At 37.8% G+C, this 15007-nt stretch overlaps 1 protein-coding gene across 4 annotated transcripts in view; it reads left to right on the top strand.

The window, feature by feature from the left end:
* The window catches only part of LOC143269240 (uncharacterized), an 84469-nt gene that overhangs the window by 10772 nt on the left and 58690 nt on the right, over positions 1–15007 (top strand). For all 4 annotated transcript variants that reach the window (XM_076554302.1, XM_076554304.1, XM_076554303.1 and 1 more), the window contains exons 7-8: positions 10449–10479; positions 12579–12651. In XM_076554302.1, coding sequence (XP_076410417.1) covers positions 10449–10479; positions 12579–12651 — 104 coding nt within the window. The remainder of the gene's footprint in view (positions 1–10448; positions 10480–12578; positions 12652–15007) is intronic.

The following is a 15007-nucleotide window of genomic DNA, read 5'->3' as shown; positions in this document are numbered from 1 at the left end:
GATGGTGTTGTATTCTTTGTAACTGAAGTTACAGGTGATTGTAAAATACCACATAGGTTCTGAGAACAGAACACAGGTCCTCTTGAAGAGTAAAGCATGCTATTAACTTCTAAGTTGTCTTCTTAGCTACCCACACACATTATAAAAAACACATTAAATGAATGCATTGCAGTAAGTGAACATAATTACTTTGTTATATATATCATAGAAAACATGATTTGTATGGGTAAACATGACACAATATTCAATTCTTTTATGATTTCCTTTCTTGTGTATGTTATTAAAGGAATGTTTTCTTTTCTATAGATTTTAACTAAAGTACAATTGGATCCCTTTACCACTTCCCTTTCTTCCCTCCAGCACTCTCCCCATGCTCCTGCTTCTTCCATGTCCCAGCAGGTCTCAAATCGATAGTCTCTTCTTCCCTTATAATTACTCTTCAATGCACACATTCACACACAGAGGCACAAATGGATAACTACAACCTACTGAGTTCAGTTGTCTTGTTTGTAGTTACATGGTTTCAGTGTTGACTACAGTTTCATTGGTCAAGCAATTAGGCATTCCTGTCTGAGAGAGACTCATTATTCCTATCTCAGCAGTCATTAGTTTCCTGCAGTTCCTTGTCCAGGAGCATGACCCTCAGAGATTCCTCCCCACTTCTTCCTTAGCATGTCTATTGATATTGTCTCTGTTCAGATCTTGTTAATGTAGCCATTTCCATGAGAGACTGTTTCACAGCAGACTTCCTGATGTTTGCAGTCTTTCCACCTGCCTCTTCTGTGATGTTCCTTGAGCTATAGATGCTGGAGTTGTAAAGTTGATGTATCAACTGGGACTGGGATCCCTAGACTCTGTTGATCTCTGCTTCGTGTCTACTTGTACATTCTGGTGTGGGACTCAAGAGAATCTTCTTGATAAAGGGGTCAGTGGGTCATCTTTATCTTCTCAGAAAAATAGCAATTAGATTCATTAATTCTTTGTACAGTTTTCTTTGTTTCTATTTAATTCATTTACTTTTTATTATTTCTTACTATCTACTGTTTGGGGGTTTGGTTTGTTCTTTTTTTTTTCAAATTCTTAACTTGGATCATTAGGTTATTTATTTGATTATATGCATACTGGAGTTTATTTTCCTGTCAATTTTAACTTTTATGACTCAATGGTTACATACTGTACATGGCATTATTTCAATTTTCTGTATTTCTTAAAGTTTCCTTTGTCTCTAGGCATATGCTCTATTTAAGAGGAGCCTCTTTGTGCTGCTGAGTGGAATATGTATTCTTTGGTGTTGAGGTGGAATATTTAATTATTGGTTAGGTCAATTGAATGAAGATGTCATTTAATTCTGAGATTGTATGTATGTATTTGGGCCGGATGACCAATCAATTGGAAAACTCGGTGTTTGCAATCACGTAATGTTATTGGGTCTGTGTTGATCTGTGCCTTTTGTTCCATTAGGTTTCTTGTGAAGTTGGGTGCAGCTGAAGATATGACTCTCTCTTTCCTTCTCTCTCTCTCTCTCTCTCTCTCTCTCTCTCTCTCTCTCTCTCTCTCTCTCTCTGTGTGTGTGTGTGTAAGTATTCTATTTTGTATTTGTTGAAACTTTAATTAGTATGAAGTACATATCTTTGTCTCTTCTGCTTCATTTTAGTTTGAAAATGAATTTTAAGATATTAGGATGGTGATACCTGCTTGCTTCCTGACACTGTTTGCTTAGAATACATTTTGCATCCATTCATTGTAAGATGGTGCTTGACTTTTAAACTAAGATGGGATTTTTCATAGACAATAGATAGTTGGATTTTGTTTCTTAATTTGTTTAGGTAGCCTTTGTCTTTTGACTGGAGTGTTGAGGCCATTGATATCTGGATTCGTTGTTGAAAGTTGTACCTAGATTGCAGTGTTTTATTTTCCTGTTGTTTTGTGTTGTTAGATGCCCTTTGTATTTCCTTTAATTCTAGTTTTGCTTGTTTTCTTTCTAAAAGACTCCTCTCACACTTACTCCTCTGTTCAGTTAGAAGTATTACATTTAGCAGTCTGTTTAGACTTTGTTATTTGCTATGACTGTTTCAGGCTGCTTGTATCATGGAAGTGTTTCTGCTTCAGCTATGGCAGACAGATTCACTGGGTCCATGAGTCCTGGTTGACATGCATGGCCTTTTAGTATTTGAAGTTCATTGCTTCAGGCTCTTCTGCTTTTCAGAGTTTTATTTGATAATCCAGCTGTTGCCCTGGGCATGTTCATTTCCAAATGACTTGTATACTTTTTTTTTCTTAAGCTTTCAATATTTTTCTTAGTCCTGTATATTTGGTGGTGCTACTATCATATGCTTTGGAGTTTTCTTTTTCTGATCTTGTCTGGTTGGGGTTTTGTTTGATTCTTGTATCAGTGTGTGTATATCTTTCCTTACTTGGATGAAGAATTCCTCTGTGATCTTTCTATTAATCTTGTCTATGCTATTGATTGAGAATACTGTTTCCTCATGTATCCCAATAGAATTCAAAGATCTGAGCTTTTGATGGTATCTCAAATTTCTTGCCTGGTCTTGTAGTAGATGTAACCAATAGTCTTATTAAAATAAAAAACACAGAACCAATGTAAAAGAGAAAGCCGAGAGGACAGAGCTCAGAGCTACAATCTTACCTCCTGCAGTGCTCCTAGCTTCCTGGAACAAAAGCTACTTCCTGTGTGTCTGTCTTTAAATAGACTTTCTGTTCTGTCTTCTCATTGGTTGTAAACCCAAACACATGACTGCCTCATCACTGCCTGTAAGTACCGCCCTCCAGGTCTTAAAGGTCTTCAATGCTGGCTGTATCCCTGAACACACAGAGATCTACCTATCTATTCTACCAAGTGCTGGGATTAAAGGTGTGCGCCACCACCACCATGCTCTTCTATGGCTCTAATAGCTCTGACCCCTGGGCAACTTTATTTATTAACATACAATAAAAATCACATTTCAGTATAAATAAAATACCACCATATTTCCCCTTTTCTATTTTAATAAAAAGAAAAAAAGGCAAAAGGTTATAACTAACAAAAGAAAAAAAAACAATATACAAAAGTACAATAACTATATACAATATATACAAGTAACAAATACCTAAACAATGTCTAGTCCATTTGTATTTGTCAAATCAGAGAAAATAATTCCCTTATCTATCCTATTTTGGTAAGTCCAAAATGTATCTAATTCACTTTCTATCCTAATTAATCTTCAACTATAACTAACTAAACTTCAACTCCCTCAGAGACCCAAGAAGGAAATAATATTAGCTAACAAAAATAAAAACAGGAAGTGCACGCAAGCAACTTCCAAAAATTTTGTGAGTTGACAGAAACAGCGAGCTGCCTGGACAGTCACCTGAGGTTTCTCCGCAGTGTTGGGGCATCATCTTCAGCCTATAGGCTTAGTGTATCTGACAGACTCATTTGTGAGGTAGGATGTACACAGGGTCAACAGTTCAACCTCACATTGGGTGAGAGCAGTCCATGTACCAGAAACACCTGAATTCTACTAGTGTCATGTCATGATTCAGGATTTTAAATTCTGGAAATTGTTGACAGTTTTTGAATTCAGCTGACCATTCTTCTTGGCTGTGTATATATGGCTTCATCTCAGCATCCCCTTCTTCTCCACATCCCTCTATTAAATGCCAGTCTACTATTGAGAGGCATGAGCTTTCCTCTGCTGTTCCATTGCACAACAGAAGCCATCGGCCCACTGCCTGTTCAGCTGCCTTTGAAGAAAAGGGCACTGTACCTTTTCCGGATTGTGAAGGCCACTTCAGGGATGGTGCCCATATTGTCCTGGCCTCAGAAGATGCCTTTTGATAAAGCCATAACCACACTTGTTTTGGCAACAATGAGTAGTCCTTTGTTTCGTGTCCTGTCTGTCCATTTTGTCCTGTTGATTCAAGGATACTTTATTGTCCAGTGGCTAACTTTTGCCACAATGAAAGTTAGCTCCATATGCAGTTTCTTCAATGCCCATATTTTCTCTGAAGTAGATTGGTACTGCCAGGAGCCGACATGTCTCAAAAAAGAAAAATTTCTAAGTTATTAAAACATTTTAAATGCCATATTCTGTAGATCTCTGAAGGGTTTGAAGATGACCTGTCTAAAATATATCTGTTCAATTTTTAAAACATATCTAATATGACTACAAGTTCTATTGTAATGTCTAACTACTAACTTTCATTTCTTTATATCCTAATAGTTGGTAATAATGTAAAGTATTTAAAACTAGTAAATGTCTTTTTCTTTTCTTTTCTTTCTTTTTTTAAACAAGAACCTTAAATCTAATCTCCTTTGCTTAGCCTTTTTCCTAACCCTTGACAACAACTTGTAACCAACCCCCCTAAACAGTGGAAATTATCCCAGACCCAAAACCCATTAAAAGAACCAAAAAACCACCTGCCCCACACCACCTCTTTGGGAATGTGGGCATTGTATTCTCAAAATTGCTTCCTGCTGGGTATCAGTGAAGTTATCTTTATCCTGAAAGAAAAAATTTAGGTTAATTGTCAAATTCTAGGAAAGGTAACTATATCCTTCATTATCCAGTCTGTGTATAATGCCAAAGTTCAGGGTTTATCTCAAGTCCTTATTCAAGTAGTCTTTCAGACTGGATCATCTCAGCTAGTCATCTCAAAATTGCTCTGAGCACCTTGTAGTTCAAAGTTGATCTGTAGATGATGTTTGTTAGCTTAGTGATATTATTATTGTCCACGTGGAATTGTTGTTGTTGTGGAGGCCCATCTTCTTTCTGGAGACTTCAGTTGATGTTAGGCCGTGATTTCTTGCAGAAAACTGATAAGAGACTCGAACACAAAGACATATATATACAACTAATTGAAGCCTTTTTTCTAGAATTAGTTAGTACTCTATATGACCATTTATTTTTATCGTTAATTTTGGTTTCTGTTCCTTAATAGAAGTTTACCAAAAAAATTTTCTTTGTTTTCTCCTGAATTTTCTATTCTCTCTGTTTCATCATCCTGACCAGCATGATTTATTCCAGTAGGCACTTGGTTATTTAATCACTCTGAGCAGGGGTTTCCTCTACAGCTGCAAGAAAGGTTTGAACTGGATTTCCTATGGGGGCCTGCATGAGGCCCCTCCGGGATTTTCCCAAAAATTGAGGCAAAGGATTACCCTGTCTGTCCTTTGTTGATCTATATTCATTGGTCCAGTGTTTTCCCTTATCACACCTTCTGCTTCTAGGAATGACCTGTTTACAGTCCCTTTTCAAATGTCCTTGCTTTCCACATCCAAAACATCTAACACTCCTCAAACCTTTTGAAATTGCTTCTCCTACCCACATATCATCATGCTCATGAGCCTCAACATTAAGTATGTCTCTAATCCAATCTTCCAAAGGTGCAGATCTTGCCTTTAACAGCCTGATTATTCTTTTGCATGCTGCATTCGCATTCTCAAAGGCCAAAATTCAATTATTATCTTACTAGCTTCTAAATCCGAGACCATTCTCTTTACTGCTGAAGCCAGTCTTTGTAAAAAAATCTGTGAAAGATTCTTTTGGGCCTTGCATAACCTTTGTAAATGATTCAGGTTTTTTTTTCCTGGTTCCTCTGTCCATGCATTCAAGGCTGCTGTTCGACATAAAATTAGGGTTTGGACATCAATCATATAAACATTGTGTTTGTACTGAAGCATATTGGCCTTCTCCAATAAGCTGATCTTGGCAAACTTGTATTCCTTTATCCCTCCATTGTTTTTCTATGTTTTTAGCTTCATCCATAAACCAAGTTAAAAATTGCAGCCTCTGGCTGGGTTCAAGAACAGCTTGTGCCAGCTCCCACCAGTCCTGTGGTAAAATCCTATTATATGTTGACCAAGAGTTTAACATTTGCTTTACATATGGGGAATACATGCCATTAGATACTATTGCCTCCTTAAACCTTTTTAAATCCAAAATTTCAATTGGAGCCCAAATATTTTGTGTAGTCATTTGATCAGGCACCTGCTGTACAGTTACAGGATAAATTAAGGGTGACTGTGTGAAAACAGGCTTTCTTTCTGTAACCTTATGATCCAAACATGAAACAACTTCACTGTTAATTTCTTCTGTCTGAATTTTTACAGGTTTAACAAGTTTTTCTAAAGCTGTCATCCTGGCACTTAAATTGACTATCTTTTTAAATTGTAAAATGAGGATAAGCATAGTGATAAACTGCATAATTCCACAAATACTAATCTTCTCATAGAGTTGTTCCATTGTCAGACTACCTAAAATTTCAAACAAAACTCAATTTTCTTCCAATGTACACATAAAACCCATTTTTTTAATGTGGAAAAAATTTCTCTTTTAAATAGTTTCCTTTAAAATATCTGATATGTTGTTACTTACCAAATCTGCGTAGAACAGTAGAAATCTGAGGAAATTTCAAAATAGCCACCTAGTGTCCTAGGTGTGAAGAGAGAGAGAGAGAGAGAGACAGAGAGAGAGAGACAGAGACAGAGACAGAGAGAGACAGAGAGAGAAAGTGAAAGCATAGCCGGCTAAAGCTTAAATCCAGCCACGTGTTCCCTCTTGAGTCGAGTCAAGGCTTGGCTCTGGCTTCCTTAAGCTCCCACCAGGTGAGTTGGCTTTACAGGCAGGGGCCCTGTTCAGCAGGGCAGGCCTGAGTTGTTTGTAGCACCGGCTTTAAGCAAGCAGCTCAAGGTTAGTTCGTCCTGAGGCCAAGCAGACCTGGGCCAAGGCTAGGGAGTAGGGCCGACCACTCGAACTAGGGAGCCAACCCCAAGAGGTTTTTAATGGATTCTTGTCACGTTGGGCGCCAGATGTAGATATAACCAATCGTCTTATTAAAGTAAAAAACACAGAACCAATGTAAAAGAGAAAGCCAAGAGGTCAGAGCTCAGAGCTAAAAATCTTACCTCCTGCAGTGTTCCTAGCTTCCCGGAAAAAAAGCTACTTCCTGTGTGTCTTTCTTTAAATAGACTTTCTGTTCTGCCTTCTCATTGGTTGTAAACCCAAACACATGACTGCCTCATCACTGCCTGCAAGTACCACCCTCCAGGTCTTAAAGGCGTATGTCTCCAATGCTGGCTGTATCCCTGAACACACAGAGATCTACCTATCTCTTCTACCAAGTGCTGGGATTAAAGGCATGCACCACCACCACCACTATGCTCTTGCTCTGGCTCTAATAGCTCTGACCCCTGGGCAACTTTATTTATTAACATACAATGAAAATCACATTTCAGTACAAATAAAATACCACTATATGGTCTTGTAGCATGGCTTTTTTTCTTTTTTATATTATTTGCTAATTAATTCTAGATTTTCTACTTTTTCTTTACATTCTCATATTCTATTTTTTGTTTGATTTGTTATATTGGTAAGGTTTTTCTCTGAACTTTCTAATTGGGATGCTGAAATTTTCAGTATTATATCTATTGCAGCCATTGATCTGGACCTAGTCTTCTGTGTATGGTGACAGCCACAGGCAAAAAATGTGGGGCCAGAACAGGGAAGAAGTGACTTACCCAGAAAAGGTTGTGATATATTGTATACTCTAATAAAATTTGCTTGAAGATAAGAGGACAAAACAAGCCACTTGATTAAATATAGAGGCCAGGCAGTGGTGGCACACATCTTTAATCCTAGCACTTGGGAGGCAGAGACCCATTTGGATCTCTGTGAGTTATATCCACCTTGGATTACATAAGATTGAATCATTCTAGGAGAGAAACAGAGCCAAGCAGTGGTGGCACCCACCCTTAATCCCATTACTGGGAAGTCACATGCCTTTAATCCCAACACTAGGAAGGATGTGATGGCTGGGTAGAGAAAGGTATATAAGGCACGAGGAGACAGGAACTAAAGGCTTTTTGGCTGGAACCCCTTTTGTCTAGAGGCTTTTCAGCTGGAGAGCTTTTAGCTGAGGACTCAGAGGCATTCAGTCAGAGGATTCCTGGAGTTGGCGAGGTTAGACTTGGCTATGACTTGATACTTTGTCTTTTTGATCTTTCAGCATTTTCCCCAATATCTGGCTCTGTTTTTTTTTTTAAATTAAAATAACATTTAGGATTCCTGCAACAGAGGGTTCACAGCTTTGGGCCTGGAATAGGCTTGTTGGCTTCCAGAGAAAATGAAGTAGCCACCTAGCTAGCAAAGGTAGCTAGGAAACATGGAGGCCATGCCTGCTGCATTTCTAAAGCAAGGCATGTGGGTTTGGAGAAAGTAGTAGGGGATAATAGGATGGGAAATGGAAAGAGAGGCTTGCCCAACAATGGTGACTCACAAACAAAGAGGGTTGTCAGCTTGGATCTGGAACAAGTGTGAGTTTACTGATGGCAGTTTTTGGGGGGTTACGGGAAAAAAAGGGACTTATTCAATAAAGGTGGCACAAAATCTAAAATAATTGTAATTTTGTATTCAAATTCTTCCATTTAAACAAATACATCATATAGTGTTACTGAAATGTTTACATACATGGTGATTACTTCTGGCTCTACTGTATGGCAATGGTTTGTTTCCTAAATGTATAATTAGAAATTAATATTCTTATCTGTGAGGTGTTGAACTCAAGGTTTCATACTTTAAGAAGGAGGTGCTCTATGTATTTGCTACTCCAATGACCCTATTTTTATTTTTATTTTTGTCTTCCTGCTTTGTGTTGCCAAATAGACTCTTGAGTGCCAAAAGGCAATCTCCAGAGGTCAAACTGTAGTCAAGTCTTTCACATGATTTTTTCCCATATGCAGTAACCTTTAGAATGTGAATACTATAGATGAAGCAAATAATGACCCTCTTCTTTCGGGGAAAAAAAGAAGAAACTAGTCTACTAATTCCAGATTTAAATTCTGTTTTTATTGTGGGTGGTTAATATCTGTAGTGTTTATCAGTAAATATGAAGCCACTCATACACCAGATAATACTTGACTATCCATCCACAACCCCATTTTATCTTTTACCCTATTTTGCAAGACAGGTGCTCTGCCCCTTGGGCACATTTCTAGTCTTCATTTTCCCTGGGAAGATACTTTCTCAAGGGTAATGTCAATAGGATCTCACCATGTGTTGTCTTTCTTATTTTATATAAAAGGGGAACTGTAGACAAAATTCTAAATGGTCTTAGTAAATAAAAAACACAGAGCCAAATACAGAGTTAAAAGTCCAAGATATCAGAGCACTAGTGAAAAGCCAAGACAGCCTTATCTTAATACCTGGCCACTGTCTCTTCTCTAATGAGAGAGACCTTCTTCATCTGTGACTTATCTTTTTATTGTCTTTCTGTTCTGCCTTCTCATTGGCTCTAAACCCAACCACATGACTTCCCTGTCACTGCCTGTCTATACAGACCTCCAGGTCTCTATGGTTGGTACTGGGATTAAAGGTTCAGGTCACCACTGCTTGGCTGTGTCCTTGACCACACAGAGACTCTGCCTGCATGGGATTGGATTAAGGGTACGTGCCACCACCGCCTGACGTCTGCTTAATGGCTCGGTTTTACTTCTGATCTCCAGGCAACTTTATTAACATACAAATAAAATCACACTTCAGCACAAATAAAATACCACCATAGGGGACTAGGTTTCTATCCCAGTAGAAAGACCTTAAGTGAGTTATTAAGTGATATATATGTAGATACCTACATATGGATTTATAGTTTTATAGTAAACAAATTTCCAAAGCAACTTTCTTTGACCTAGCCTTGCTAGTGCATACTTTTAATCTTCTGTATAATAGCCATGTGCAGAATAGATATGTTCTTAAGAAGGGGATCTTACCAGTAGTTATGTCCAAAGGTGACAATAGCAATTGAGTTTCTACCTTATTGCATCATAGGTAAGAATGAGAATTATAGCCAGATCTAAAAGAGCTCATCAGAACCTAACCACAGAGGAGATCGGGAGGGTGGGCAGCATTGATTTCACCTTACCTCTCTTTTCTAATTCCTTGCAAGTCTTTATGAGAAACGTTGTCCTGATAGGTTTCCATAATTTTAGGGGAGATTGATAAGTACAATGATCATTGCTTCAGGTTCTCTCTGATAGGTTGTTTCATTCTTACCTGAAGGATTGCAGCCGTGTATCTGGGGAATATTTGTTGTGTTATAACAAAATATTTATACTCTCTTGAAATTGATCCTGGTACCATTCTTCCAGAAAACTACTCTCTTTGCTATTTATTTATGATAGGCACTGATTCTGGCAATGGCACTATTTGCCGTAAGTTGGAATTGTTGTGAGTATACATGGTCACCTACTTTGAGGTATCAAATGCTGATAATTTCTTTCATTGTTTTATTCAATAAATCCAAAGAAGGTGATTTCCTGATGCATTTCTTATATTCCAGTACCATAGTTATTATTTATCCTAGAAGATTTTTTACTCTAGAAGATTTACCCTATGATATTTTATAGACTAATATAATCGACTGAAATATGTTTACTATTCATTCAATTATAGGAAATGAGCCTGAAGATGTCGTTTCATCAGGGTAAGATTTTAAGGTCTTTGAATATGAATGTTAACTTATAATTAGAACCAGGGAAAAGAACTAATGTTTATTGAATATTGTGTTCTTCACTGATTCCATCTGATTTATTTAGTGTCCATGATGCATTAATATAATCATATGTTTTAAAGCTTTTATGTCCTTGTGACTAAGTGTCTTACTACTTTAGCAAAGGTCATGCAGAGAGTTTGATTAATTCTATAATCCCATAGGTAACAAGTTGCCAGCTCTTGACTGAACTGTCAGCCTCTTCATTCTCTTGTTCCTGTGACTACATTGAGATGATCTCATGTAGAAAGCCAGTTTTCCTTATGTGTCAACTCTGGATTAGAGTTTTCCTGAGAAACCTATCTATAACTCCATAGTTTTTCTTTTTGAAAGTTGTTCTTAGATACTACATTGCTATCAAGATTGGAGGGGGAACCTCTCTTAATTGTGTCTGTAGTGCCATAGGTTTGAAATGAGCAAGATGACAGAAGGCTTGGAATTACATTATTGGAATGGTAGTCCATGTGCACATACACCATGTTATGCTGTTACAATTGAGCATCTATTTAAGGGACATTATGAACTTATACTCAGTTTTGTTTTCTCTTCAAACTACTAGACTGCCTGGGCACAAGAGGGTTTTTTTTTCCTCGTTTTATCAAGTCTTTGTTTCCCCCATGACACTAAGCATTTTGAAATTTTTACTGTACATTTATTTTTCCTCATGTTTCTTGACCTATAGTTTAGAATTTTTGACTGCCAGGTACTCCTTCTTGTTTTATTAGAAAATTTCAGATATGAAAAATTTGTAGTTTTTAAGGGATTTTGAAAACTAATAAAAGTATCCTGAGCACAGAAAACTAGATCCAACATTATACATAAACAGTTGCTCTGAGGGAGAAGCCAAAACTAAAACACAGTATTCTACGGAGGTGGAAATACAAATGGCCCAATTTAGGTCTTTTAGTTCCTTCACTAAAAGACCAGTCATTACTGACCAGTATTTGATTGAGAATTCCTATAGGAAAATATGGGAATGAGTCAAGTGTTCCAAGAATGGCATTAAAAGTAGCATAGTGGTGGATGATTTGAATGACTTTAACAGGGGAAGGGCAATTTTGAAAGTAAAATCATGGAGGTCAATAGGACTAAGAGTTTGGCCTCGTGATTAGATTTTTAAAGACAATAAAGTTAATTACATAGACACAGGATGGTGAAAATCATCTGGGAATGGATAGGGTTGAATGTAATTTGGAAACTATATTACCTTTTGTGCTTAATTGATAGAAATGACAAATAAATTCTTCTGTTGAAACTTTCTTGAGAAACCTGAAGTCTTTATAGAAAACAGGGAATGTGGTATCACAGAGGGTGGGCTAGAGAATGTTCAGCACCAAGGGCTGAAATGAAATCTGAATGAAAAATATCTATGATCCACTGCCACTGCTTCTTTTCCTGTTACCTTTGCCAAATTCCTGTCCTTTTCAGATTGGAATTGCAGAACATAATCATAGAATTTTATAACATGCCTAGGCTTGGGATGTGTGTTGCTGACCCTCCATTTAGCTTATATGCCTGAACCAGGGAACTAGCTGTCTTTCAGGTTCTTTGAGCCTGTACTTTCAGGAATCTGCACCTTCCTGGGTTTCCTTTCAATGGGTATTTTCCATGCTCAAGAATGAAGGTTGCCATTTAGTAGTTATACAGTTTTGTGCTTTATTAATAGAGTAGAACGAGGTCACTATTGCTTTGCTTTATTTGGGGCTATTACCTTTATTTAAATTAATGGTTAAAGAGTATGTGAGCAATTAATTGTAATTTGCGTTCAATCATCAGGACAGTTTTCAAAACAAATGATTTTCAGGTTCCACAAATACATTGACTGACACTATTTGATGTGGAACTATGTGTAACTCTTTCTTGACAAGTGCAGAGATTAGGAGAAGTGGAGACAGAAATTAACAGCTGAACAAATTTTATAAAACAGTTGTCTAATAACAATAGAAACACCATTTGCTATTCAAATAACTAAACATTCAGGACAAATGCTTTTGTCCACTACTCACTTATTTGTTGTGTGTTTTGCTTCAAAGATATCACTTTGAATCCAAGTCACTGACGTCTGTGTGTGCAAGAATGGAGGACACAGCTAATTTGAAAACTCAGGTAATCAATGCCTTCTTGAGGTAAATTCTTGTGCTGAATTTCTTCTTTGTGGAGTTTAAAATGGTATAATATAGCAGTTGTCAAAATGTCATCACTTTAGATGAAAAATTGGCTAGATTTTTTTTTATAAAATTATGAAAATATTACTATATTGATGGTGAAAAATACCAAAACATAATAACTATTTTAAGGTTCTGAAAGCCAAAAATGAGATAAGAAATAAATAATCACAGAAAAATTAGTTTGTATAGTTTTACCACATTGGAGGGAATTTGAAATTTGGGAATATTTGGACAAATAAACATTAGTTGTTTTATTTTTATTTTTATAGCATGACTTACATAATTTTCAGGCTTCTCTAAATATGTAGACTAACCTATTCATTATGTTACTTAAGGTATCTTATCAATAGCTTACATTTCCAACCCATGTATTGAAGGGCTCAGAAATTATCATTAGTTTTTAATGTACCTTTTAAAAAATCTTTTACTCATGATACTAACTTTTAAAAACTGTTAACTGGCTGTCAACTACATGTTAACTGGATGTCAACATGCAGAAGATTGCATATAGATCCGTATCTGTCGCCATGCACTGAACTCAAGTCCAAGTGGATCCAAGACCTCAACATAAATCCAGTTACACTGATCTTGAGAAGAAAAAGTAGGAAGTAGCCTAGAATGCATTGGCACAGGAGACCACTTACTAAATATAACACCAATAGCACAGACACTGAGAGAAACAATTAATAATTGGGACTTCCTGAAACTGAGAAGCTTTTGTAGGGGAAAGGACACAGCCAATAAGACAAAACAACAGCCTACAGAATGGGAAAAGATCTTTACCAACCCCACCTGACATCTGACAGAGGGCTGATCTCCAAAATATATAAAAGAATTCAATAAGCTAGACATCAAAATTCCAAACAATCCAATTAAAAATGGGCTACAGGGCTAAACAGAGAATTCTCAAAAGAAGAATCTCAAATGGCCAAAGGACATCTAAGGAATTACTCAACATCCTTAGCCATCAGGGAAATGCAAATCAAAATGACTCTGAGATACCATCTTACACCTGTCAGAATGGCTATGATCAAAAACACTGAAGACAGCTTATGTTGGAGAGGATGTGGAGCAAGGGGAACACTCCTTCCTCCACTGTTGGTGGGAGTGCAAACTGGTACAGCAACTTTGGAAATCAGTATGGCGGTTTCTCAGAAAATTGGGAGTCAATCTTCCTCAATACCCAGCTATACCACTCTTGGGTAGATACCCAAGGAATGCTTATCATACCACAAGTACACAAGCTCAACTATGTTCATGGCATCATTATTCGTAATAGCCAGAAACTGGAAACAATCTAGGTGCCCCTCAGATGAAGAATGGATAAAGAAAATGTGGCACATACACACAATGGAGTACTAGTCAGCAGTAAAAAATAATGATATTATAAAATGTGCAGGCAAATGAATGAAAACCCAGACTCAGGAGGAAAAATATGGTATGTACTCACTCATACATGGATACTAGATGTAAAGCAAAGAATAACCAGACTACAACCCACAACTCTAGAGAAGCTGGCTAACAAGGAAGACCCTAAGAGGGACTCATAGAACAAACAGTGAAGGAGAATAGATGAGATCAACATGAGCAAACTGAGGGTGAGGGGGAGTCATGGAGGACAAGGAATGGGGGATGAGAACACAAGGCAATGGGAAGTTTGAGCTGGAACAGGGACAGAGTGGGATAGCAAGGAAAGAGATACCATGATGAATGAAGACATCATGGGAACAGGGAGAAACAGAGTGCTAGGGAAGTTCCCAGGAATCCAAAAGGATGATCCCACCTTAGACTACTAGCAATAGTCGAGAGTGTGCCTGATCTGGCCTACTCTGGTAATCAGATTAGTGAATACTGTAACTGTCATCATAGAGCCTTCATCCAGTAACTGATGGAAGCAGATGCAGAGATCCATGGCTGAGCACCAGGCCAAGCTCCAGCAGTTCAATTGATAAGAGAGAGGAGGAATTCTATGAGCAAGGGACATTGAGATCATGATGGGAAAATGTACAGAGAGAGCCAGCCAATCTAGTGGAAATACATGAAGTGAAGTGTGGACCAATAGTTGTTGAGACTCCATGGGACTGGACTAGGCCCTCTGGATAGGCGAGACAGTTGTTTGCCTTGAACCGGTTAGGGGACCCCCAGGCATTGAAACTGTATCTGTCCCTGGTGTGTGAGTGTGTTTTTTGGAGCCCAATGCCTATTGTGGGACACCCTGAGCAGCCTTGGTGCATGAGGGAGGGGCTTGAGCCTGCCTCAACCAAATGTACCAGGCTCTGCTGAGACCCCATGGG

The sequence above is a fragment of the Peromyscus maniculatus genome, chromosome 18, assembly GCF_049852395.1.
Source record: "Peromyscus maniculatus bairdii isolate BWxNUB_F1_BW_parent chromosome 18, HU_Pman_BW_mat_3.1, whole genome shotgun sequence".
Classification (NCBI taxonomy): Eukaryota; Metazoa; Chordata; class Mammalia; order Rodentia; family Cricetidae; genus Peromyscus; species Peromyscus maniculatus.
Note: the sequence above shows the minus strand (reverse complement) of the source record. Positions and strands in the feature narration are given on the sequence as shown.